We start from the raw sequence: 12,523 nt of genomic DNA, 5'->3' as shown, positions 1-12,523 counted from the left end.
CGCTGCAGCTGTGCTGTTGTAGCAGCGTAGCGTAGATGCTTCCTGCATCGATGGAAGGGGTTTTTCCATTGATGTAGTCAATACATCTCTCCAAGAGGCAGTAGTTAAGTCAACAGAAGAAACCTTCCATTGACCTTGCTGTGTATACATTGGGGTGTTAGGCCAACCTAACTACGGTGCCCAAGGCGCAAAATTTTTCACAGCCCTGAGTCAAGGAGTTTAGTCAATCTAATTTTTAAGTGTAGACCAGGCCTCAACCCTTTTCTTCACTGTTACCCTGAGGTAAAAAACATACCTTGGTTAACTAATGCATGTGAGCCATCCTGAGGGAAAAAGCCCAGTGAAGACCATGCCCTTTAGTTGTACCATGAGGTAAAATAGGCAAGGTCAACCCCAGACAAAGGTACAGGTATAGGGCTCAGTGAGTTACCTCATGGTAAAACTGAAAGGCCTGGTTTTCACTGTGTTTTCCCTTAGGCTAGCTCCCACCATTAGTTACCTGGAGGTAAAAAAATACTAGAGCTGGTTGGGAATCTTCCAACAAAAACTGATTAATGCTGATTAATCAAAACAAAACTTTTGGCAGAAAAGGGTCAGTTTCAACAAATTTTTCTGCTCTCAAAAGGGTTCGGGTTGGGTTTTTTTTTGGGGGGGGAGAAGGTTTTGGAATTGTTAAAATAGTTTGTGACATGTTCAAAATGGAAAATTCCAGTTTTCCTGTTCAAAATGCATGTTTGTTTCAAAATTTAAGGTAATTATAGTAAAAAAAAAGTTTAATTTAAAAATGTCAAAAATCGAAATGAAACACTTCTAAATTATTAAAGCAAAATATTTTGACTGAGCCAAACCAACTTTTAACAGATTTTCAATTCACAACATTTTTCAAGACTTCTATTTTTTATACTGATTTGGGATGGGAAATTATTTTGATATCTTGACATTTTTGCAGGGCAGAAAAACCCTGTCTGGGGTTGAACTTGCCTGGTTTACTCCACAATGTGTTTTTTTTACCATAGGACAGCTCAAACACCTTAGTTACCCTGAGGTAAAATAAACCTTTTGGAGCAGTGAAGACTAGCCCTCAGAGCCGCTCAGCGCAGAGGACTATGGATTGTTCAAGACCACAATCTGCCTCTACCAGTGGTGGTGGTGTTGCTGGACCATCATGGAAAGACTTGCAGAATTAAGGCCTATATATCAAACATGGGAAATTTGGACAGTTTTATAAACATTAAAGGGTAGTTAAGGTTGTGCCTGTGCTCGGATTCCTTTTCTCAGCAAAGCCAGACAGACTGTCAGAGTCTCAGGCTCCTGAAGAGATTCGTGAGGCATTCCTGTTTCCAATTCAAGAGATGCTATAGCATTGAAGAATTGGGAAGTCCACCCTTCTTATGACATACCATTTATTTCCAGACTCGGTGGTTCTTGAAATCTTACAAAAAGTGGAAACACAGACCAATTGCTAAGGAGGAGTACAAAGGAACAGCACAAGCATGGAGAGAAAATCAGAAAGACTTAGGCACAAAGTGAGTTATACCTCCAAGGGACATGAAAGGCAATGGGGAGAGGTTCATTAAATACATTAGGAGCAAGACAAAGATAAAGGAAAATGTAAGTTCTCTACTTAGCAGGAAAGGAGAGCTAATAACTGATGACTTCAAGAAAGTGGAGGTGTTTAATGCCTATTCTGCTTCAATCTTCCTAAAAAGATTAATGGCGACCAGATTCTCAGCATAATTAATATTAATGACAAGAGGGAAGGAATGTAAGCCCAGATAGGGAGAGAACAGGTTACAGAATATTTAGATTAATTAGATGTATTAAAGCCAGCAGGACCTGATGAAATTCATCCTAGGGTACTGAAGGAGCTAACTGAAACCATTTTGGAACCATTAGCAATTATCTTTGAAAACTCATGGAGGACGGGTGAGGTCATAGAGGACTGAAAAAGGGCCAACATAGTACCTATAATTTCAATACATGGAAAGATACTAGAACAAATTATTAAACAATCCATTTGGAAGCACCCAGAGGATAATAGTTATAAGGAATAGCCAGAATGGATTTGTCAAAAACAAATCATGCTAAACCAACCTCATTTCCTTCTTTGATAGTATTACTGACCGGATGGATGGATGGAAGGAGGAAACATAATATATCTTGATTTTAATAAGGCTTTTGACACAATCCTACATGACATTCTCATTAGCAAACGAGGGAAATGTGGTCTAGATTAAATTACTATAAAGTGGGTGCACAACTGGCTGAAAGACTGTACCCAAAGAGCAGTTATCAATGGTTTGCTGTCAAATTGGGAGGACATATTCAGTGTGACCCCACAGGGGTCAGTTCTTGGTCCAGTACAATTCAACATTTTCATCAATGACTTGGATAATGGAGTAGACAGTAACCTTATAAAATCTGCAGAAGACACCAAGATGGGAGGGGTTGCAAGCACTTTGGAGGACAGAATTAGAATTCAAAACAACCTTGACAAATTGGAGAATTAGTCTGAATTTCGACAAGATGAAATAAAATAAAGATAACTGGCAAAGTACTACACTTAGTAAGGAAAAATCTAATGCACAATTACAAAATGGTGAACTAATCGGCCAGGTGGTTAGTACTGCTGAGAGTCCAGTGGCACCTTATAGACTAACAGACGTTTTGGGAGCATGAGCATTCATGGGTGAATACCCACTTCGTCAGATGCACGTAGTGGAAATTTCCAGGGGCAGGTATATATATGCAGGCAAGCTAGAGATAATGAGGTAGTTCAATCAGGGAGGATGAGGCCCTGTTCTAGCAGTTGAGGTGTGAAAACCAAGGGAGGAGAAACTGGTTCTGTAGTTGGCAAGCCATTCACAGTCTTTGTTTAATCCTGAGCTGATGGTGTCAAATTTGCAGATGAACCGAAGCTCAGCAGTTTCTCTTTGAAGTCTGGTCCTGAAGTTTTTTTGCTGCAGGATGGCCACCTTAAGGTCTGCTATAGTGTGGCCAGGGAGGTTGAAGTGTTCTCCTACAGGTTTTTGTATATTGCCATTCCTAATATCTGATTTGTGTCCATTTATCCTTTTCCGCAGCGACTGTCCAGTTTGGCCGATGTACATAGCAGAGGGGCATTGCTGGCATATGATGGCATATATTACATTGGTGGACGTGCAGGTGAATGAACCGGTGATGGTGTGGCTGATCTGGTTAGGTCCTGTGATGGTGTCGCTGGTGTAGATATGTGGGCAGAGTTGGCAGACTAACACGGCTACCCCTCTGATACATAGTACTGCTGAGAAAGCTCTGTGTTGGTTATCGTGGATCACAAATAAAAAATGACTTAATGTGATGCAGTCACAAAAAAGGCTAATATTCTGGTGTGTGTTAACAGGAGTGTTGCACGGGAGGTAATTGTCACACTCTACTTGGCACTGGTGAGATTGCAGATGGAGTACTGCGTCCAGCTGTGGGCCTCACACCTTAGGAAAGATGAGGACAAACTAGAGAGAGTCCAGAGGAAAGCATCAAAATTATAAAAGCTTCAGAAAACCTGACCTATAAGGAAAGGTTAAATCACAGATCGGCAACCTTTGACATGCCGCTTGCCAGGGTAAGCACCCTGGTGGGCCGAGCCCATTTGTTTACCTACCGTGTCCACAGGTTTGGCCGATCGCGGCTCCCACTGGCCACAGTTCGCCATCCCAGGCCAATGTGGGCAGTGCGAAGCAGTGCGGGCTGAGGGATGTGAGGTCCCCATCAAGCCCCAGAATTGCTAAGTAGACCTTTGTGCTGCAAAACGCTACTAACCCAGCAGCAAAGGACAGGGGCATGTTCCTGTATAGAAGAACTATGAGATTGCCCATGCTGCCCATTAGAGTTGCCAGATTTGGTAGGATGTATTCCTGGAGGTTTTGTCACATGACAATCTTTAATTAAAGATTAATCTTTAATTCCTGGAGACTCCAGGACAATCATGGAGCTTTGGCAACCCTAGCTGCCCAGCTCCTGGACACCACCCCATAGGATCCCCCTCTCTGTACCTTCATGACAGCACAGTCATAGAATCATAGAATATCAGGGTTGGAAGAGACCTCAGGAGGCAATCTAGTCCAACCCCCTGCTCAAAGCAAGACCAACGCCAACTAAATCATCCCAGCCAGGGCTTTGTCAAGCTGTGCCTTAAAAACCTCTAAGGATGGAGACTACACCGCCTCCCTATGTAACCCATTCCAGTGCTTCACCACCCTCTAGTGAAACAGTGTTTCCTAATATCCAACCTAGACCTCACCCACTGCAACCTGAGACCATTGCTCCTTGTTTTGTCGTCTGCCACCACTGAGAACAGCCGAGCTCCATCCTCTTTGGAACCCCCCGTTCAGGTAGTTGACAGCTGCTGTCAAATCTCTCCTCACTCTTCTGCAGACTAAATAACCCCAGTTCCTTCAGCCTCTCCTTGTAAGTCAGTCCCATGGCTCTGTGGAATAAAGTTTGCCCAATGGCATTTGCTGGTATGGCCATTTCTCTCATTCATACTAAGCTTAGGCCACCAGACTTATCTCACTCATACTGGTTGAAGTGAGCCCTGATCTAAAGGGATCCCTATTTCTGCCTGTGACCCAGCCCTCAGATCAGTCCTCCCACCCCATTCAACAGCAACTTGTGACTGAGAAGTGCTCGAGAATTGCTACAAAACGAGAGAAAACCTCCCCAACGCAGAAATGCCAGCTAGTTCTAGATTCCAAAGCCAGGAAGGACCATTGTGATAATCTAGTCTGACCTCTTGTATAACACAGGCGAGAGACCTGCCCTACAATAATTCCTAGAGCAGATCTTTTAGAAAAACATCCAGTCTTGAATTAAAACTTGCCAGTGATGGAGAATCCACTATGACCCTTGGTAAGTTGTTTAATGGCGAATTACTGTCACTGTTAAAATGTACAACCTATTTCCAGTCTGAATTTGTTTAGCTTCAGCTTCCAGTCACTGGATCCCATTATATCTTTGTCTGCTAGACTGAAGATCACATTATTAAATATTTGTTCCCGCTGTAGATACTTATAGGCTGTGATCACCCCTTAATAGTCTCTTTGTTAAGCCAAATAGATAGACCTCAGGAGCTCGATCACTACAAGGCAGGTTTTCTAATCCCTTAATCATTCTTGTGGCTCTTCTCTGGCCCTTCTCCAATTTATCAACATCCTTCTTGACTTGTGGACACCAGAACTAGACACAGTGTAACAGCAGCAGCCACCCCAGTGTCAAATATAGAGGTAAAATAACCACTCTGCTCTGGCTTGCAATTCTCCTGTTTATGCAGCCCAGGATCCTATTAGCCCATTTGGCCACAACTTTGCAGTGAGACTCATGGTCAGCTGACTATCCACCCCCCACCAATATAAATCTCTGCCAAAGCAGGGTATGAAACTAGCAATTGCACCCTCTAGAGGCTGAAATGGAAGCAGGCCAAAGGCCCCCAGAATAGTTCAAGCACTTCATTCATCTCTTATCACCAGCAACTGCTTGTTCTAATAGTTAGGGACCCACACAACATGAGGGGAACCAGACAGACTAAGGCCTCAGTTCTGGAAACACTTAAGCACAGGCCTAACCTTTTACTGATGGAAATAGCCCCTAGGAGTAATGGAGGCTGCTCAGATGAGTCAAGCTCTGCACATGCCTCAGTGTTTGCAGGATCAGGGCCTGGCTGGCTGTTCGAGGGAAACAGTTAAACTGACTCTGCAATTTCTCTGCTAAAGGCATGGAGCAACCAAACTGTGATAAAGAGAGATAAATATGGGGTTTCCCCTCCAATCTCCTACAGTTCTGGGGCCCTGAGGCACCGTCTGTAACAACAGCAGGTAAAAAATGTGCAGAGAGCAATGTGATTTTTAGGCTCATGGTGTCCCTTTAACAACAATCCCATCCCTCCTCAACTCACTCCTAGCTGTTCTGGGGTTTCCCCTTTAACACACACATGCCACATCGCAGCAAGGAAACTGCAAGACACACAAAAACTTGAGTCATTTATAACTTTCAGGCCACCTCTAAGCTCCAGAACTGATGCAAACACTTTGGCACCAGCTGGGTAATGGGTTCCAGCTGGAGCTTCAAGTCTGCTGCAGTACAGTGAACCGGGGGACCCAAGGAGACAGGGACTCCCATTGGTGCCAGGGATACCAACACAGCTGGGGCAGCTGGAGAAGGAGAAGCCCTGGGTGCAGTATCCAAATGGTGCTGTTTCTGCCTGATGCTGCCTTTTCCCTTCTGCTAGGGTGAATCACAGAAGGAGAGAGAAGGACAAAAACTAGCAGCTTGAGAATCATAGACTCATAGAATCATAGGGTTGGAAGAGACCTCAGGAGGTCATCTAGTCCAATCCCCTGCTCAAAGCAGGATTATTCCCATCTAAATCATCCCAGCCAGGGCTTTGTTAAGCCAGGCCTTAAAAACCTCTGAGGATGCAGAGTACACCACCTCGCTAGGTAACCCATTCCAGTGCTTCACCACCCTCCCAGTGAAATAGTGTTTCCTAATATCCAACCCAGACCTCCCCCACCGCAACTTGAGACCATTGTTCCTTTTTCTGTCATCTGCCACCACTGAGAACAGTCAAGCTCTATCCTCTATGGAACCCCCTGTTCATGTAGTTGAAGGCTGCTACCAAATCCCTCCCCACTCTTCTCTTCTGCAGACTAAATAATCTCAGTTCCCTCAGCCTCTCCTTGCAAGTCATGTGCCCCAGCCCCCTAATCAATTTCATTGCCCTCCACTATACTCTCTCCAATTTGTCCACATCCCTTCTGTAGTGAGAGGACCAAAATTGGACGCAATATTCCAAGAGTGGCCTCACCTGTGCAGAAAAGAGGGGAATAATCACTTTCCTCGATCTGCTGGCAATGCTCCTACTAATACAGCCCAATGTGCCTTTGGCCTTCTTGGCAACAAGGGCACAGTGCTGACTCATATCCAGCTTCTCATCCACTGTAATCCCCAGGTCCTTTTCTGCAGAACTGCTGCTTAGCCAGTTGGTCCCCAGCCTGTAGCAGTGCATGGGATTCTCCTGTCCTAAGTGTAGGACTCTGCACTTGTCCTTGTCGAACCTCATCAGATTTCTTTTGGACCAATTCTCCAATTTGCCTAGGTCACTCTGGACCCTATCCCTACCCTCCAGTGTATCTACCTCTCCCCACAGCTTAGTGTCATCCGCGAACTTGCTGAGGGTGCAATTCATCCTGTCATCCAGATCATTAATAAAGATGTTGAACAAAACCAGAACCAAGACAGACCTCTGCGACACTCCGCTTGATACTGGCTGCCAACTAGACATTGAGCCATTGATCACTACCCATTGAGCCCGACAATCTAGCCAGCTTTCTATCCACCTTATAGTCCATTCATCCAATCCAGGGATCGGCAACCTTTGGCACGTGGCTCGCCAGGGTAAGCACCTGACAGCCAGGCCGTTTGTTTACCTGCCGTGTTCGCACGTTCAGCCGATCGCATCTCATGCTGGCTGCGGTTCGCCGCTACAAGCCAATGGGAGTGGCAGGAAGCGGTGGCCAGCACATCCTGCAGCCCGCACCACTTCCCACAGCACCCATTGGCCTGGGATGGCAAACCGCAGCCAGTGGGAGCCGCAATCGGCCAAACCTGCGGATGAGGCAGGTAAACAAACCGGCCTACCTGCCAGGGTGCTTACCCTGGCGAGCCACATGCCAAAGGTTGCCGATCCCTGATCCAATCCATACTTTTTAAACTTGCTGGCAAGAATACTGTAGGAGACCGTATCGAAAGCTTAGCTAAAGTCAAGATATATTAAGTCCACTGCTTTCCCCATATCCACAGAGCCAGTTATCTCATCATAGAAGGCAATCAGATTGGTCAGGCATTATTTGCCTTTGGTGAATTCATGTTGACTGTTCCTGATCACCTTCTTCTCCTCCAAGTGCTTCAAAATGGATTCCTTGATTCCATCTTCTTCGCACAGCCAGGAAACGAGGCCCTGATAGTGGACATGTCCTGTGCTGAGCTGATGCTGCACTTCTTTCAGCCAACAGGGCCAAGGGCAAGTGAGGTCATTTTTAAACATCATTGCCATTGCGCTTAAAGCAGGCTGGAATACTGGGACCCTCACTTACATGAAGGGGGTTTGCTGTGGTAGGGAAAGATGTCAGTGTCCTAAACCAGCAGTGCAGGGTAATAAATGCTCAGCCCCATCCTGCCAGGAGCTGAGCACCTTCTGGGAGACTGATCTCATTGCCAGCTGAGGTTGCTTAGCACTTAGCAGCTTACAGGATTGGACCCTCTGCATCACAAAGCCCCAGTTGTACCTACTTCCTCTCCTAGGTGGTTGTAAAGAGTTAAGTATGACCACAAACTGCCTCAGCCTGCAGGGATGATGCCTCCTCCTCTCAGTTATCCATGACCTCTTTACCTCTAGCTTGGCTACAGCAATGGGCTTAGCCTGGCTTTACCCACCAAAGCCCCAGAAAGTCAGCTTTGGGCACAGTGCAACCCTTCTCCTTTTGAATGAGGCAGGCAGCCTGACTAATTCCACTCTTTTGGCCTGGCTGCCAAGGAGACTCCCAAATGAAAGTCTAAGGGCTGGCCACCAGTTTCAAGGTCCTAAATGGCTATGGCCCCTAAAAGACTGACTCTCCATCTCCTAGGTGCCGTCCAACCTTTGTTCATCCAGGATGCAGGATCTAAGCATCCAGGGGTCAAGGTGATGGGTTTCAGAAGCAGGGACTTCTCAGTAGTGAGCCCAAGAATTTACTCCCAGCAGGAATTTGTCTTAACTTGAACTTTGGCCACTTTTTGACAGAGTTTCATCTCTTTACCCTGGCTTTCAAATTCAAGCCTCAGCTGACTGGCCAAGTCACTCCCTTTTCTACAGGCCAGATTCACTCCAGGGGGTGAACTTACATCCCAGAATTTACAGCCCCAGAGTCCAAAGAGACCTAAATTCCCCCCACTGTTAAAAAGACCCGGCTGCTTAGAACACAAGGATCACCAGGAGTTTCAGGAACAGGAGGATGTTTTATTTAAAAAGATAATATAAAGATCAGGATTTGAGGGGAATGTTGGCCGTGGTTTAGTCTCTTGCAGGACTCCTGCATATTGCTTTGATGATCCTAGTGAGTTTCAGTGCTCTAAAGAGGTCTGATCAGCAGCAGTGTGAGTGGGGCATTGCTGTGCTATTGACAACGGGTGATAGAATCATACCACTGATAACCATGTGAAAACGACAGAGGGACAGAGCAGACACTGAGTGGGGGACAGAACAATCCATTGGAGCGAGATGAAACTGCCTAACTTCCTACTGTATTTTCCACTGCATGCATCTGATGAAGTGGGCTGTAGCTCACAAAAGCTTATGCTGAAATAAATTTGTTAGTCTCTAAGGTGCCACAAGTACTCCTGTTCTTTATGCGGATACAGACTAACACGTCTGCTACTCTGAAACCTGCCTAAGGACAGTGACATCTTCTACCGAGAGAGAGTTACAGTCTTAGGGGGCAGCACAACCATAGTCCTGCAAATCTATCTGCTAATATCAACCCCTTGCTAGCATGGGTTCCTACTGACTTCAGTAGGACTCTAGGCAGGCACAGCAGCCTGAGCCAGCACACATATTAGCAGTCAGGGCCACAGCCAGCAACACAAGAACAAGATTCTTCTGCATCTTTTGGTGCAGGTAGTGGGGCTTCTATTTCAAAGCCTCTGAAATTGGTTCCAGGATTTCAAAGACATTGCAGCTTGTCCGTTAAAATGCAGAGCTCAGGCTGGCAGTGCTGATGGTCATAAGAGCCTCATACGACTGTTTCATTTTTAACCATATTTATTCAGTTTTAAATCAGTTACTGAGAACAACCTGGCCCTTCACTGATCCACAAAATTTTGTGATGCATCCCAGTGATCAGCTCTCCCTGGCAGGGGCAGATTAGTAGCATCCAGCCAAGGTGTGAGCCCCAAGACAAGCAGATAAATTAGCCCAACATTCCCTTCAGTTCTGTGGCAGAATTTTAGCCCCTCCAGCACATCACTGCCCTGCTCACCCTTAGAGCCTAAAACTTAGCGGGTGCTCTTAACTCCTCTTGAATCCTGTTGCTTTCTGAGAGTCTTTTCCTTTCCTCCTCCTGAGATCTTGCTGCCCTCTAGTGGCCTTTGGATGTGATGACAGCTCTAAAACCACCCACCTCCCCAATTCTGCAGCTTTCAGTTATTTCAACGTAAATCTCGGTGTCCATTATACTGATATTTTATTTCTTAGGCTTTGTCTACACTGGAACCTGAACAAAAACACCCCTCTAAACGTCAAAAGTTTTGTTGATGAAAAATGCCAGTATGAACTCTGCTTTGTCAACAGGAACTCTCTCCTGCTGACAAAGCTACCGCTGCTCATTGGGGGTAGAAGTTTTTTTGTCAGTGGGAGAGCTCTCTCCTGCAGACAAACAGTGGCTACACTGCATGCCTTTTAGTGGCACAGCTTTAGTGGCACAGCTGTGTCACTAAAAGGTGTGTAGTGTAGACATAGCCTCACTCTGCATGCTATAATCCAAACATTTATGCAGAAAGCATTCAAAGGGCTTGCAAGGGCATGTAAGCAAAATCTCAGTGCAGCACCAGAAACATGCATGAATTATCAGATAAGCATCTGCATTTATTTAGTTTACACCACATCCATTTTGGCACCTGGGCTGCTAGGCAACACCATCTGCTCTCAAGCCAAACACACTTGCTGTAACACCAGGCCCTGTATTTGCAGCCAAAACCATTTAACATGACCCACAGCCCACCTGAGCAAGTCAACGTAGGTTGGTACTAGTAACAGCAGCTCGAATATGTGCAAGTCAATGTAGGTGGTACTAGTAACAGCAGCATCTATGCAACAGACAGCACGAAACATGACAAGGGGTCCGACATGTAGGCCTACAGGCAATGGGCTGCAGGGGAAGAGAAGTCCTGAGCTCTTAGCTGTCTGAGGAGCTGCTGCAGCTCAGACTCTTCTCCCTACCTGTGCCCATGCAGGAGAATTTTGCCAAGTGTTTGTTGGGAGTGCCCATCCGCCAACCTACAGCAAGTGGGAGGAGGGATATTTCAGATCAGACTGAGCAAGACTCACCAAAACACACAGGAAATTCTCCTTTAATGGGCTCAAAATGAGGACAAAGTGAGGTTCTCCCTCTAGGTAAGCGAGAGTTGGTGAGTCTCCATCTCCTCAGCTGGGGAAAGTCAAACCTTTTTTTGGCTCCTTTTCCTGTTTAGGGCCCCAGGGCCCCACACAAGGCATTATGTGGCACCTTAACCCAAAGTTAGGTGGAAGAGATGCCCAAACCATGCAGCAGAGCCACAGCATTATGTTGTTCCACCCCTCTCCCCCACAGCCCTCTCACTATCAATACTCCCCACTCCAGTCCAGTGTTATTGACATTAAATTCATTTTATTTTCTGCTGGCCTAAATTGGTAAATGTTTGCTGTGTTACTCCTAGAGTGTCCTCACAGCCTGTCTCTTTTGGCAAAGGAGTGCTATACTCTCAATAACAGCTCAGTTGAGAGCAACAGCTGGGATTGGGGGTGGGGGGAAGAGATTGATTTAACTTTTCAGCCCATCTCCTGATCTTTGCAGTACTTTGGGATATGAAGTTGATTTAACTCTCCTCCCCAGCCCAGTCTTTGCAGTTGGGGAGAGGGGGCAGGGAATAAAAAGATTTAACTCTTTCCCCCCTGCCTAGTTCTGATCTTTGTATGGGGGAGGGGCAGGGGATTGTCTTGCTTTAACCCTTTCCTCCTCCCCGCGGGTCTCTGCAATGGGGAGGGGGGGTCAGAGTAGAGGTCGGGGAGCCACACACTGACCTGGATCGCAGCCTCCAGCCTCAGTCCTGGCTTCTTGTCAGCCCACTCACTCATCGCTCAAAGTCGGAGTCTAACCCAAACGCATGCCGGGCTTTCTAATCTCTGTACAGCAACTCCTAATGCAACACAGAGGGCATGGCTCGGAGTGGCCGATGGGAGCGGGGGGGGGGGGGTCTCAGGCCTGTGGAAATGGGGAGAAGGACGGTCCCGAGGAGATGATGGATCTCAGAACTGGGGGAGGTGGTAGAGAGGTCTCAGGCCCAGAGGACGGGGGTCCTGCGTGGATGGAGGATGTCACAGATCTGGGGTCCTGGGGGCCATAGACCTGATAACAGGGGTCCCGGGGGATGGAGGGTGTCCCAGGCCCGGAGGATGGGGCTCCGGGCGGGGGAGAAGGGAGGCTCAAGCCAGGTGCCCCCGCTGGTCGCTACTCGCGATCCGCGGCTGTATCTCCCTGGAGCGGAAGCAGCAGGCCCCGGCCGTGGTTGCTGTGGAAACCGGGACGCCGAGGGCCCGGAGTTGCCATGGAAATAGAACGCGGGCCCGGGGTTGCCGTAGGGACCAAAGGACGCGGCGCGGCGCGGCGCGGCGCGGCCCGGGCTGTCTCCTGGAGAGTCGGGACCGGGCTGAGCGGGGGCGGGGGAGAGGAAGTATATCAGGGATCTCAACGTTTGG

General features: G+C 47.1%; 1 protein-coding gene across 4 annotated transcripts in view; it reads right to left on the bottom strand.

Moving 5' to 3' along the window:
- Nucleotides 1–12,013, bottom strand: part of CROCC2 (ciliary rootlet coiled-coil, rootletin family member 2) — a 136,954-nt gene extending 124,941 nt beyond the window's left edge. For all 4 annotated transcript variants that reach the window (XM_050965329.1, XM_050965332.1, XM_050965331.1 and 1 more), the window contains exon 1: nt 11,849–12,013. In XM_050965329.1, coding sequence (XP_050821286.1) covers nt 11,849–11,902 — 54 coding nt within the window. In that variant the 5' untranslated portion in view covers nt 11,903–12,013. The remainder of the gene's footprint in view (nt 1–11,848) is intronic.
- Between the last annotated feature and the right edge of the window lie 510 nt (nt 12,014–12,523).

Source organism: Gopherus flavomarginatus, chromosome 8 (assembly GCF_025201925.1).
Source record: "Gopherus flavomarginatus isolate rGopFla2 chromosome 8, rGopFla2.mat.asm, whole genome shotgun sequence".
NCBI lineage: Eukaryota > Metazoa > Chordata > Testudines > Testudinidae > Gopherus > Gopherus flavomarginatus.
Note: the sequence above shows the minus strand (reverse complement) of the source record. Positions and strands in the feature narration are given on the sequence as shown.